The 14,194-nt window shown below is 38.9% G+C and overlaps 3 protein-coding genes across 3 annotated transcripts; 2 read left to right on the top strand and 1 right to left on the bottom strand.

Moving 5' to 3' along the window:
• Window positions 1-151: 151 nt before the first annotated feature.
• On the bottom strand, window positions 152-2,052 carry LOC103943476. Its single transcript, XM_009353797.3, has 2 exons — window positions 1,508-2,052; window positions 152-601 (listed from the first exon to the last, which is right to left on the bottom strand). The coding sequence occupies exons 1-2, from the start codon at window positions 1,894-1,896 to the stop codon at window positions 496-498; spliced, it is 495 nt and encodes a 164-aa protein (XP_009352072.2). The 5' UTR covers window positions 1,897-2,052; the 3' UTR covers window positions 152-495.
• Window positions 2,053-3,822: 1,770 nt separating this feature from the next.
• LOC103943531 lies at window positions 3,823-7,727 on the top strand. Its single transcript, XM_009353838.3, is given in 4 exon segments — window positions 3,823-5,096; window positions 5,099-6,201; window positions 6,301-6,489; window positions 6,969-7,727. Coding segments are annotated over 4 exon segments (3,030 nt in total). The 5' UTR covers window positions 3,823-3,947; the 3' UTR covers window positions 7,558-7,727.
• Window positions 7,728-11,332: 3,605 nt separating this feature from the next.
• On the top strand, window positions 11,333-12,345 carry LOC103943483 (acidic endochitinase-like). Its single transcript, XM_048571101.1, has one exon. The coding sequence runs from the start codon at window positions 11,348-11,350 to the stop codon at window positions 12,242-12,244; it is 897 nt and encodes a 298-aa protein (XP_048427058.1). The 5' UTR covers window positions 11,333-11,347; the 3' UTR covers window positions 12,245-12,345.
• The last annotated feature ends 1,849 nt before the right edge of the window (window positions 12,346-14,194 follow it).

The raw sequence follows: 14,194 nt of genomic DNA, 5'->3' as shown, positions 1-14,194 counted from the left end.
TCATTCTTTATAACTTAGAAAAAAAAAAGAATTTTCCGGTTCCGCATCACATGACTGAGCGTTGGTTACAGAAATGCCGATCAGGCTAGTTACGTACTAATAACATCGTCTACATTTGCGTTCAAAGGAAAATAAAATCGAAGATCAATCGTAGAGAAGTATACATTCGATTTTATCATGAAAAGAAGTATACATTCGATCTGAAATTGTCTAAAGCATTTGCACCATTCAGCACCTCCCTAAAGTACTAGCTGTAACCTAAAAATAATGATTTTGATCACGAAGGCTCTTATGAGGACTAATTTAAGTTATAAATAACACAGCCTATTATTCGTCTCAAAAGTCCTAGTGTGGATAGGCTGATACTTTCTTACGAATCAAGAGTAACCTATTCACACAAGTCCGCCAACCACTGAAGTAATAGGTGCCTTCTGGGAGGTCGATAAATTCAGAAGAGCATACTACGTGCCTGCAGGAACAATCGTTTTGTTGTCCTCAAGGCCCTCCAAGCACCGCATTCTCGATGTCCTCTCTGCTCAGTGCATAACTAAATCGCCTCTCCATATCTTTTTCAAGGTTTCCCGGTCCAGTCTTTAGATACCTACATCACCAGTTCAATATTTAGCAGCGGTAATATTCGATATAACAAAAAGGTTCAGAAAAAAGAAACAATTCTACGTGATGATCGCCAAGAAAAAAGGGGAGAGACAGCCATGTGAAAAGGAAAAACTAGAGGTGATGCAGGGTAATACGAACGCTTTCAAGTAATCAGTCCGTTTTCACCTCCATCTTTCCCCACAACCTCAAGCTTCCCGCTTTCAACCATCACCGCCATTTCCTATCGTCTATAACTAGCTCATGTCATCAAGCGCACAATCTCATTCGTGAAACTTAGAATGTGATAAGGGGACTTAGACGCATACCCAATCGGGCCAATCCTACAGAAACCTTTAAACAAACTCTTATATCGTTCCTATTCTACCACAACGTCGACTCCTTTCCCAATTTTTCCGTGAATCCACACTATTGCCAGGAATCCCAGTCGCATCCACCATCATTACCTCCAATTCAACCGGCCAACTGCATCAAGTTAACACAGTAAACCACTCACTTACCGAAACTGGAAGCTATAAATGGACCAAAGGCATGAAAGACTCATAGAGGCCCTAGCGAAAATCCGCTTCTATCGGAGTATACCATCCACAAATTGTCCACTCTACTTTCACTACATTTGTCTACTCCTTCCTCTATAAAATCCAGTATCCAATTCAATCGCACAGGAACCCGACTCATATCGCAACAAAACAAAATGAAAATTTTAAAACCTAACACACAATCTAATTAAATTCATCATCTTTTCTCTATAAATTAACTCTAAACCCCTAACTAAGCCACCAAATCAATCCATCAGCCAAAAATTCAGCCAACATATACATATACCGATATACGTGTGTGTGTGCGTACAGCAGAAATGGCAGAAACCCAGAAGAGAGAACAGAAAACCAACCTCACATACAAATCGGTGATGTCGAGCGAGAGCTGGGCGTGCCACTCGGGCTTCTCCACCAGCCAAACCGCCCGGTCCTCTTTGCTCTGGTAAAACCCCAAGTTCCTCAGCCAGGCCTCGATGCAGGGGAGGCTGTGGGCGTACAGCGGCTTCTTCTTGTCCGGCAGCTTCTTCAGCCACTCGTCCTCCGGCGCCGACGGGAGCTCCTCGTCTTCCTCCGCCTCGGAAGGCTTTGAAAATACCGAGACCGAAATCTTTCTGGAAGAGTGAGTGAGGGGATACGCTGGGCATTTGGGTGAAAGTGAAGGGTAAGGAGTTGGATATTTTGGGAAAGTTGAGGAGGCGATGGAAGAGAAGACGATGAACTTGGTGAGAGAAATGGCCGACATGTTGGGACTCTGTTGTAATTTTGCAACTTTTGAGGGGTTGGATTTTAGAGAGAGAAAGTTTGCAGCTTTCGGGTTTGAAGAGAGAGAAAGTTTGGAACAGAGCTCATTATCTTCTCCATGTTTGGAGTTCGGGAGAGGATAGAGCACGGCGATAAAATGTTTTACCTTTTTTTTCTTTCAACTAAAAAAATAAAAATAATTGAGATGGGTCTATTGGCCCAAATCAGCCATGTGGGCTAGGGCGTAGGCCTTTATGGGCCTCTTTTAACCTTTTAATGATCCGTATATGTATTGAGTTTATCTTCGGTAGTCCAGTCTATTCAAGTAGTTCGATTGTATAAGCAATCATTAGGGGTGGGCACGGTGTGGTTCGGTGCGGTTCCACCCCTAAAATGGAACCTGAACCGAAATATATTAACGGTTCGGTTCGGTGCGGTTCCATTTAAATTTATTATTAGAACATTACGGTTCGGTCTACACCGGTTCCGATTCGGTTCTTGCTGATTTACGGTTCCTAATAATAAATTATTTGAACACCAAATCATTATGCATTCAAATACATCTTCTAAAACTGATTACATAAAGTTGCATACAACACATCTTTTTTAATGCAAATGTCTTTGGTAGTGGCACCAAATCAACAAAAAGAGACAACTAAAATACATATGCACTGGTCAATCAGTCAACAAACAAAAAAATGATGAAACAAATTGCAGGTTTTCAGACTTCAGAGAGCAAGCAGGAAGCAGCAGCTTTTGTACACAATTTTTCAACCTATTATACCATGACATGTGTGTGTATATATAATTTATTTATTTATTATTAATAAAATGGTTCGGTTCGGTTCGGCCGGTTCTTGGTCATTCGAAACCGGAACCGGAACCGGTTTGAACGGTTCGGTTCGGTTTTTCACTCAAAGTTGACTTTTCCGGTCAACACGGTTTTTTTCGGTTTTTTTTCTTACGGTTCGATGCGGTTTTGCAGTTTGGCGGTTTTTATGCCCACCCCTAGCAATCATCACGGTTTGATTCTTTAGAGTAATGTCTCGTTTGGATGTGCTTTTAAAATGATTGAAAACGCTTTTAGATAAAATGTTTTTGGGTTCCAAAAGCACCTTAAGTGTTTTTTCAGGATTTACTTGCATTTTTATTAAAAATTGGTTTCAAAAATATTTTCATCGAAAACTCTTTTAGTTATTTTAAAAACACATCAAAACGAGTCCTTAATCTTTATAGTTTAGTTTCCAAACTTCTTAGTAGTCCCAGCCTATTGAAGAAAAATTAGTACATAATGTGCTATTTAACATTCTGTCTAGGTTTTCTTCTCACCTAATGATCATTTGCACCATTGTGCATCTCCTAAAAACAACGGGTTCGTTTGAAAATGTTTTTAAAATGATTGAAATCGTTTTTAGAGAAAATATTGGTTCTAAACAAGCGATTTGCGATTCGGTGATGGATATGTTCTCGAATTGTGATTCGGTTGCTGTGAAGTTTAATTTGGTTGTTTTGTTTTCGCCCCTTTGGTTGTTCTATTATTGAAGTGCTTTTTTAAGATTCACTTGCATTTTTACTAAATATTGATTCTAAAAATATTTTTACAAAATACACTTTCAGTTATTTTAAAAGCAATTACAAACGAGCTCGACATCGTTTGCAAAAAACACTTTTCTTATAAGCATATTGAAAAGCATATCTATTCATAATACTTTTGGAAAACACTTTCATTCAAATCATGTTGAAATTTTCGTTAAAAACCATGTATCTTTTTCACGTGAAGAAGCACTTTAAATATTTTTACTTTTTCAACTGATGTCAAAAGCTCTTTCGTTCTCTAAAAGCGCTTTTAACAAATTGAGAAGCAGTCCAAACAGGTCCTTGATCAGATTAAAACATTTCCTTTACCGCCAAAATTTGGTTTCCCGCTCAAGCATCTACCGCATCGTCGTTTTTCTCCTAAAACGACTGCGCATTGGGTTTACTGTTCCTTAATTCCACATTTGCATCTCCCTTCTTCTCTGCAGCCAAAGTCCGTCTCTTTCTCCTCCTGCGATGGCATCTGATCGGAGCTCCGGCGACCCAATCGCTGACTACGGCAAAACGCAGCGCATCGTCCTCCTCCTAGACCTCAACCCACTCCTCCACCTCCAAAACCCAGCTCCATTTCTCACCGCCCTCCTCGCCGCCGTCAAAACCATCTTCTCCTTCCCTCCTCTCTCCGCCTCTCTCTTCGCCTTCAGACCCTTCTTCTCCTCCCTCTCTCCGCTGCTCTCCTCCTCCAAGCTCCCCACTTCTCTCTCCCTCTCTTTCCATCTCCCCGGCCCCACTTTCAATTCCCTCTCCCAAACCCTCAATTCCCTCCCCGCATTTCGCCGCGACCCGGCATCGCCGCCTCGGGCTTCGTGCTTCGCCGCCTCCTTGCGCCAGCTCGTGCACGACTACGCCTGGGACCCCGTGATCTGCGATCCAATGACGGGTACGTTCTCGAATAGTGATTCGGTTGCCGTGAGGTCTAATTTGGTAATTCTGTTTTCGCCCGTCTGCGTGTCTGCAAATTGTTTGACGGAATTCCTGAATGTGGGTGTGGTTGACGAGTCTTTGGAAAATGTGAATGCGTTTTCTGAGAGATTTCGGGGTTTCTTTGAGAATGTGAACGATGCATTTCTGAGTAGAGATATTCAGTGTAGCTGGGTTGATGTCAGGTATGACTTAGAATGTGGTGAGGGTAAGGTTGGGAACGATGAGGATAAGACGAGATTTGGGTTTTTCGAGAGTGGGGTTAGGAGTTTGGGATGGGGATTTTGCTCGACTGGTTCGATTATTCTTGGTTCTGCTCTTGTTCCTTTTGGTTTGATTTATCCCGAGATTGGGATTTCATCCAAGTTTTTTGGTTCTGATGATAGTCATAAGAAAGTCAATGTGCAGTTGAGTCTCGAGATCTTAGATGTAAGTGGGAAGCCTTTGGAATGCAAGTTTTGTGATCTTCAATTGGTTGATTTGAAGACGTTGCCTACAAATGCAGCTGATGATGCTTTCTTTTCCCTAGAAATCCTTAATTCACAAACAAAAGGTGGTAAACTGAAGGAATTGTTCTGGGGGAATTTTGGCAAAGGCGTGACAAAGTTCCAGGTTAAGGCTTTGCAAAAGTACAATGAGTTTTCGAATTTCAAGGGCCCCTTATCTGATCCTCTCCTTGTCTGTGATGTTTCGGAAAACCTGGTGAAGATGGAAAAGAAAGTTCTGGCAATTATTATGCAGATAAGGTTCTAGAAATGCTAGCAGCAGACTTGGGAGAGAATGCGAAGAGAAAATCAGCGCCCATTTGGCAGATTCTCTTGAGTTTCTTATATAGGAATGGTCACGGAGCATTAGTGTCCCTTTCAAGTGACAGTGGTGTATCGTCTACAGGAATTCTCAAACCTTTCACAGTTTCCTCGGCTCTGCTGTTTATTGTGGATGAAGGATTTCACCCTCAGACAAAAGTGCATGATATTGGCGGAGCAAAAGGAGACCAATTAAGTCCAAATATGAAGAATAAGATTTGCGATCCGAATGCTGATTTGGACCAAACTGGGCCATTTAATAAGCATTCTGCTGGCAAGGAGGGAAGGAAGCGGAACAACAAAGGAAATTCACCGTTGCTACAAGATCTCACATGGAGTGCCTTCTGCAAGGCAGCATTTAAACACTCAGAGATAGGTTTGGAAGAGGTTTACTTTGCCAGGGAATGCTATAACTCAAAAAAAATGCGATTTCTGAAATGCTGGATGAAACAGATTAAAAAGTCTAGCGATTGTGGCCTAATAGTGAAGAAAGAATCCCAGATAGACCAGCTCAATAAAAAAGAGATGGACAATAGGTTGGATAGCTTACACCAAGAAAGTGAGCAGCCAATTTCTTCATCTCCTTCCATTAGAGAAAATTCTTTGACTGTGGCTTCTGGTATACAAGATGAAGCTGCTTTGGAATTTAGATCAGAAACGTCGGAAGCTTTTTTCAGTAGTCTATCCAGCAAGATACAACAGGGACTTGAATATGAAGCAGTAGACTTGGGGACTTTGGCATATCGGCTTGTGAATTCATCCATATATTGGTTAAATAAAAAGCGGGAAACAGAAGCGCTTTCAGAGAATCAATCGTCCCTTGTAAAGTCTGGTGCTACTGATGATTTGGTTGCTGCTGAGGTGTTAAAACTTCTGCTCAGAGATCCCAAGGATATCACTGCAAAGCAGAAAAGCTCCGGCCCGTCTGTTAAAGCATCTGATTCAGAATCCGAAGGACTTGCTTCTGGAAAAATAGTTCGAGAGTATCCTTTTTCATTTATATCTTAACTGTCTTCTGTATTATGCATTTATATCTTAACTGTCTCCAATTACATTCACAGTTTTCCTTCACCTAGTACTAGATATGAATTGCAGATATTTTTCCGGATGGAGGTACTACAATCAGAGGTTGGTGCAAGTATTGCAGAATCTATGAAACAGAAGTTTGTAAAACAGATTTGCTCGTTTTTGGAGAAAATTCGATGTCATCTGGAGGGCTTCTTTGGTGACTGGAGTGTAGATGATTACGTTGAAAAGATCATAAAAAGCAGGTAATAAATCTGTACCAGAGTTGAAACCCCCTGCCTTTCATATTATTCTTTACTCATTCAGTCTATCGTTCATGTCTCATCAAATACACATTTCCGGTTCCACTGTGTTCCACTTTCCTGTGGGATATTACTACCCATCTAACAAATGCTCTCCTACTTACCTTTGCAGTAATGCTAAATACGGAAAATGATTTTCTTTATAATCTTAAATGGAGTTGAGTGTGTTTCCTTATTAGTGTAGATTTACAGGATATAGGCCAGTTATGCGCACATCGTACCCATGTTTTTCTGAACGAGTGAGAAATATGTTTATTCAACTTCTGCTATAGCATATTAGTCTACAGTATGATCCTTGAAACGGAGTTTAAATAGTTCATTCCTGCAATTAGTTTTCCTGAAGTAAATGTGCAGGCGATCAATTTTTGTTTGAGATGGAAAATTAAGCAGACGGATTAATCTTTGAATTTGGAAAATTTCAGGTACTGTAAGACACTTGAAGATGTGGTTCTCAAAATCTATACGAAAATGGATTTGTTGCTGTTTGCTGATGAGGAAGAACTCCCTAATAGTTTACTCAACAGTGAGGATAGCAATCGTTCCTGTAAAGAAAAACCAAAGAGAGACGAAGTGGATGAAAGTTGTAGATTCTGGGACTCATTATCAGCAGAAGGTGAGTCTCTTCGTCCGCTGAAAACTGATATTGGAAGACCAAGCGCTGAAGAGATCAAACAAGAGGATGACCATGCTCGCAAGCTTCTTGAAGCTCAAGAGAGGAGAGAGAGGGCTCGGAGATTTGCTTCATCCAAAAGAGGGATGCCCGATTTGCAGAGAGTTTGGGCCCCAAAACAGCGGAAACCATTGAAACCAAAGTCAAATCCGCTTCGAAAGCTGTTTAAAAGGAAGGATCATAGAGGTTCATGTGATGACAGAGTATGTGAAACCCCAATGACAGGAATCAAACGTTCATGCTCGCGGTGCAGCTGGGATGACGATGAAGATTACCGAGAATACAGTAGCCAGCCGTGCGGCTCTGTTTCAAAAGCATTGTTCCAGGATGATGACCAGTGAACTAGAACTACAACGAGACATGGAAAAAGCATATACATACCAAAAGCAGCAGAAAAAAACAATTTAAAGTGCAAGCTTCTGTTGTTTAACTCTAATTGTCTTATTAATTTTGTGTAAAACAGTTCCATTTTTTTTTTTTTGTGATTTGCAACATGAAATTGTTGGTATCACTGAGCTACTATTCCATTTGTTCAGTTCTATACATTTCCAAATTCGAACAAAAAAATTATGAATAAGAATGTGTGATTTTTTATTTTCCGGAATCGTCACATCCGTCTTGAATTTTTTCATACTTGAGAGACTTAAACTAGGTAATCTGATCATGTTTTTCGTAGGGCACATGCTATATCATTTTTAGATCACATCTCACCAAAACACGAGACTTCATGTATTTTAGTCTCATCCAACCTTGCATTGGTCTCTTTATGCTAGTTGCCCTTAAGTGGCAGTCCTATTGAAGTTTTTCCGAAAGATTTGACATTCTATTTGAATGCACTGGATATTAAACATGTGGGTCTAAATCAATGTTTAAAATATCGATATAGTTGGAAATATAAATATGCAAATTTATGAAAATATCAATGAATATATCGATATCGGTTATATTCGACGGAAATTTAAAATGGGGTAAGCATATCAAGTATCAACTCATTCAGATTTAATTGAAATTAAAGAAAAAATTAAAAAGTTCGAAATCTGCAATAGGTTTCAGCAAAATTTTGTAGTTAATCGGTAAATATTGCCGATATTCATTGATTTTTTTTATATCTCACTGATATATGATGAAGTTTGCATTTTACCCATCTTTCCTTATGGACCCTTGATTTTAAGGATATTCCGACGAAAAAATCGACAATGTCGTGGAAATTTTAAACACTGGTCTAAACTAAACTTACCTAAACCCATTTTCACATCATCACAATCCAATTCATGAGAGCCGTTACTTGCTAAACGTTGCCCCATAGACGAGTCATTAACTCATTTAAAAAGTGTTTTTAAATGATTGAAACCATTTTTAGAGAAAATATTTTTGAGCTCCAAAAGCATTTGAAGTGTTTCATCAAAGAAGAACTAGTTTCAGTGCTTTTGGAGGATTAACTTGCATTTTTACTGGGGATTGATTGTATAAACATTTTTTCTAAAATCATTTTCAGTCATTTGAAAACACTCCCTAAACGTGTTATAAATTTATCTGAAAATTTTTTCGGACTGCGAAATTAAAGCATCTGATTAGATCGAAATCCTTGGCCAATGGCAACCTCAGCTAAAATCCAAGATGTATATAGCAGCTAGCAATTTTGGTTATAAGCATATTCCATTTTGTTTCTATCCATATATAAGAACCCGTCCCAATAAATTCTACGATTTTCAGAACGGAGGAGTATTTTTGGTATTTTCAGTGAAAATGGGCTAGATACTTTGGGAAGTTGAATTTGGGCCTTAAATTGTGAGCCGGGTGGGGCCCTTATTTCTTTTTGGTTCCCCGGTTTCTCTCTCTCCTCTCTTTCTCTCATCTCTCCCTTCTCTCACAGTTCTCTCTCTCCCTCCCGTTTATACTCTTTTCGTTCCTCCGGCAAAACACACATACAACATTGATATCACCACCGCATCCTGTTTTCCCTGCGAGTTCCAAGAAGCTAGGATTGAGGGAGGATCACCTCAACCTCCCCGTGGCTATTGCCACTGTGCAAACATTCGCCCAGCGAGATTTCCTCGTCCCTCCGACGTAGGTAAGCCCTAGAATCCCTTGGTTGGTGTTTACATGTAAATGTGGGACGAAATTGAGTAGCTTTGATAACTGTAGGACACAGAAACACCTCGGGAGGGCCTCTGCAGTTGCTACTTTTGAGCTTTGGAATGATGTATTTTGATGAAGATTTGACCCCAAAACGGAGCCGGGGAAGTTCCCGGCCAAAAACCTCCATTTTCGGCCCTCTCCTTCGTTGGTCCGGTGACCCGTGGGTGAGAACCAGGTCCAACCCTAAACCCAGCCCAAAGCCAGCCTAAACCCGGACCCAGGTGAAACCCAATGACCTAACCCTTGGGCTATGTAATTGGCCCAAACCCAAAGCCTAATCTGCCGCCCATTAACCTAGAAACGCAAAACCCTAGGCCCAAACCCAAAATCCCTTCAGCCCTATCTGGGCCCAACCTAAAATCCAAGTCCGAAACCCTAAACCCTAACAGGCCAATCCAGATTTGGATCCAATGGAAAATTCGATTAGGGAATATTCTGGAAATATTCTTAAAATATTCTCTGAAATATTTATGAAATATTCTTTGAAATATTTTTTGGAATATTGTTGACTTTTTCGGAAAATCTATCACTTATTATGCTATTAGTTTTCATAAAACTTTGAGGGTTAGTATGTTGATAAATGTTTCAGTTTATATATATATATATATATATATATGTCAACTTGGTCCACTCATGTTATTTTTGCGCCCTCTCAGGACTTATAATTGAGGCGTATAATCCCGGCGTCAAGGCACTTACGCTTCGGCAACTTCGAGTCCTCTCGGTGTAGGACCTATTTCTTTGTTCATTCAATTTTATATTATTTCTTTTAGTGTTCTAGTTAGTTGTATGCTCTAAACACATTCCTCATTTGCATAATCATTGTATTTTAATTCATAACTTTTATTTATATTAATTGTTCTCATGCATCTTAATATGGCTTTGTCGCTTTCGGGTGTCGGCCAACATGTGTTCTCATAATACGTTCAATTGATGTTAAGACACTTTATGTATCATATCGTGTTTCCAACACACTGAAATTTTTTGACGATGATAAGGCTGTGTTGACTCCCCACGTATTGTTTCATGATTATCTCATCTATGGACTACATATGCATATAGCTATAACCTTTCATCAGACTTTTTGTCAAATTTGATGGCTTTGTTCACCTAATTAAGCAGTTAAGGTCACGCTTAATGGAATCCTTTAACAAGAGAGATCCTTATTTTTTTTTAAAAATGAGGACACCCTCCTGATCATTGGATTTGCTTTTAATAAAATTGTGTGGCTTGTGATTTAATCTCAAATACACAATTTAATTAAAGTCAATCCAACGGTCAAGAGAGTGTCCCCATTTTTTTTATTTTTAAATGAGGATCTCTCTTGTTAAAAGGCCTGCACGCTTAATAACTATCTAGTTTATAGTTTCGGTATCTCTCAATTAGCATGTTATAATTCTCTCTAGAAGTAATTCTTCTTTAAATATTATGTTGGAAGTGCCTTTAAAACAAGTAAAGGAGTTATAATGGATTTTTAGGTTGAAAAAACATTTAAAATGATTTTTGAAAAAAGCATACGCAAAACACGTGTTTTTTTTCCAAAAGCACTTGCATTCTTGTAAAAAATATAAGAAGCACTTACGTGTGTAAGTGGTTTTTGAAGAAAGCATTTCCAACCCGACCTAACTTAATCAACGTTTTATGTGAAACTTGGACTAAACAGGTACACGGGTGGTATACCATGTTTTATTATACAAATAGTGAGATATGTGTGTTAAAAAGTTAATAACTTAAAAAATAAAATTTCCCACCACTTCTATTAAAACACGTGGTGTATCACTTGTATTCCCGTCACAACTAAAAATTTCTCAGTAAACAGGCCCTAGCTAACTTGATTGACGCGGTTCCAAGCAGAAGGCTGGCACCCATTTCTAACCTGCAGAACACGTTTGTCATGCTTTTATTCCCCTAAACCTTAACTGACTAGTCCCCTGCACCTATAAATACATGTACCCTCCCAAGCACTTTGAGCAACCAAAAAAGCACATAAAAATGGCAAGCAAAACACAAACCCTAGCCCTAACTCTGTTCCTCTTGATCCTCATTTCTTCATGCAAGTCCACCCAAGCCGCTGGAATTGCGATCTATTGGGGCCAAAACGGCAACGAAGGAACCCTTGCAGAGGCATGCAACTCGGGCAACTACCAGTTTGTTAACATAGCTTTCCTCATTACTTTTGGAAACAACCAAGTCCCTGTCCTAAACCTCGCCGGCCACTGCGACCCCCCTAGTGGTACTTGCAAGGGGCTGAGTGCCGACATCAGAACCTGCCAATCACAAAATATAAAAGTCCTCCTCTCGATTGGAGGGGCCTCGGGAAGTTACACTCTCACTTCAGCTGATGATGCAAGGCAAGTTGCTGATTACATCTGGAACAACTTCTTAGGTGGTCAGTCAGCTTCGCGCCCGCTTGGGGACGCGGTTTTGGACGGCGTTGATTTCGACATTGAGCATGGTGGTGTGCAGTTCTATGATGAGCTCGCCAGGTCACTCAACGGACACAACGGACAGGCAAAAACGGTCTATTTAGCCGCAGCTCCACAATGTCCGATCCCGGATGCTCACCTAGACGGCGCTATCCAAACCGGTTTATTTGACTACGTTTGGGTTCAGTTCTACAACAACCCCCAATGCCAGTATGCAGACGGTAATGCCGACGCTCTTTTGAACAGTTGGAGCCAATGGGCCTCAGTTCCGGCCAGCGAGGTGTTCTTGGGGTTACCGGCAGCTCCTGGGGCCGCTCAGAGCGGCGGATTTATTCCTGCTGACGCTCTCAAGTCACAAGTCCTTCCAACAATTAAGAATTCGGCCAAGTATGGAGGAGTTATGCTTTGGAGCAGGTGGTATGACAACGGTACTTATAGTGCATCCATTAAGGACAGCATCTAATTAGCTTCTCTGCCTCAATGGATGATACTACTTATAATAAAGTGTGTTGGGGATGATGACGCATCATTCCTTACCTTTTGAATAAAACATGCATATGTATTCTTCGAAGAGATCTTTTACTTATTCAAAATTTGGGTAGTACAACACATTATTTAAGTGGAGCACACTTAAAAAAATAAAATTTTTCTTCACTTATATAATAACATATGGTGTACCATCCCGTATTTCTAATATACTAAAAAATTCTCGTATATTTTACAATAAAACATGTTATTGCATGTACTAATTTTTGAAATTGAATAAACTATGGTATATAAAGGGTGTTGTGATGTACTTATTATGCAATGAAGTTATAGGTCCAAATAAATGAGTGAGGATCCTCTCTCCAAATAAATTGTCGGGTATCATTGTCAATGGCTACATGATAGGCAGGCACTGTGTGTATGAAGGCTAACTAGCTCATATTGTAAAGGCTAGCTTTATACTTATCCAAAGGCACTCTCAAATATGGAATGAAAGTATCACATATTAGTATAAGGCTAGCCTTTGAATGAAAGTATCACGGCTGACGTGTACTACTGTATAACTTAATAATTTCTTGGAGGGATCAAGTCCAATGTCTCAAAAAGTTTTGAGCGGTACTATGGGAACTCTAGATGTTTCAATCGTTAGATTTCAATTTTTATATTTTTAAGCAAAGGAGTGTATCGAGTACTTTGGAGTACCCAATAAAGTCCCTCCAAAGTCTCCCATCTTGTTAAGACGCCAAGTGACATCACTGTATTAGACAGGGAAGATGTTTTTGGGGTTGCCGGTGGCTCTTGAGGCGGCTGGGAGTGGGTATATTCCGACTGCTTTGCTGAATTCGGGAATTCAACCGGTGATAAAGAAGTCATCTAAGTATGGTGGTGTGATGTTATTGTCCAAGTTTTGTGACGATAGAAGTGGATATAGTTCTTCTATCATCGGAAGTGTTTGACTTTTGTAACTCAATGTTTTGGTTAGTCCCTAAAAGATTATATCAAATACATCAGATGTTATTATCCAAATAAGATAGGGTGGTGCTATCTATACACTCCGGTTTATCTTTTACATATTCTCTGTTAATTTTAGTCATTTGATGCCCTTGAATTCATTCTATATGACGGCTGGTAATCAAAAGAGGCGTGTGGACAACACCACCTATGAAATATTGTCGATTTGATAATTATACGATCTAATGTTGTTTAATTTTGTTTATGAAGTCCGTATTAACAATTTTTGTTAGACTTCTGTCCTTTGTTAATAAACAAAAAAGAATAAATTAGAATTAGATGCCTTATTTTAGATTTTTCTAATTTAAACATTTACTTTTCAATTTTTTATTAAAGTGCTTTTACTTTTAATTAAACTTTATATTCCAGGTATATTCTTAATTTAAGAATTTTATAAATTCTTTTAAATCCATTTTTATGTAAAAAAAAAATGCAATCAATAATATTCATTAATTTATTGCTATTTTTATGGAATCTCATCCCTTCCTCAATTTAAGGATTCAATTATATCTACTGGGGTTCAAGATTAATTGGATGAAATATAGTTTTTCCAATTTCCAACTCAACATTTTATATAGATTATAAAAAAAAAAAAAAAACAAGAGTCGTTTATAATTAAAATTGAGATGTAGTTTTTTGGGTTACAAAACTTACACATAACGTACCATAAGTTTTGTACGTACCAAAATAAGGATAATACAACGTACTAATAACTTGGTACGTACTAAATAAAGAATTGCATAACGTACCAAAAACAATATTTTATAACGTACCAAAATACTAATACGTACCCAGATTAAATTTATATAACCCACCACGTTATATTTAATATATCTGTTTGGTACGTTATATTTAATATATGTGCATGTTATATTTCATAATTGTATGTTAATAGGATGTTTATGTGTTTTTAGAA

Source organism: the organism of the source record quoted next, unplaced genomic scaffold, assembly GCF_019419815.1.
Source record: "Pyrus x bretschneideri cultivar Hongxiangsu unplaced genomic scaffold, Pyrus_bretschneideri_v1 Contig57, whole genome shotgun sequence".
Classification (NCBI taxonomy): Eukaryota; Viridiplantae; Streptophyta; class Magnoliopsida; order Rosales; family Rosaceae; genus Pyrus; species Pyrus x bretschneideri.
Note: the sequence above shows the minus strand (reverse complement) of the source record. Positions and strands in the feature narration are given on the sequence as shown.

What these genes read in the sequence shown, in the direction of transcription:
- LOC103943483 (XM_048571101.1), top strand. Translation starts at nt 11,348, where the DNA reads ATGGCAAGCAAAACACAAACCCTAGCCCTAACTCTGTTCCTCTTGATC.
- LOC103943476 (XM_009353797.3), bottom strand. Translation starts at nt 1,896, where the DNA reads ATGTCGGCCATTTCTCTCACCAAGTTCATCGTCTTCTCTTCCATCGCC. An exon ending in ATCACCGATTTGTATGTGAG is followed by an intron (nt 602 to 1,507) that starts GTTGGTTTTCTG and finishes CTGGTGATGTAG; the next exon opens with GTATCTAAAGACTGGACCGG.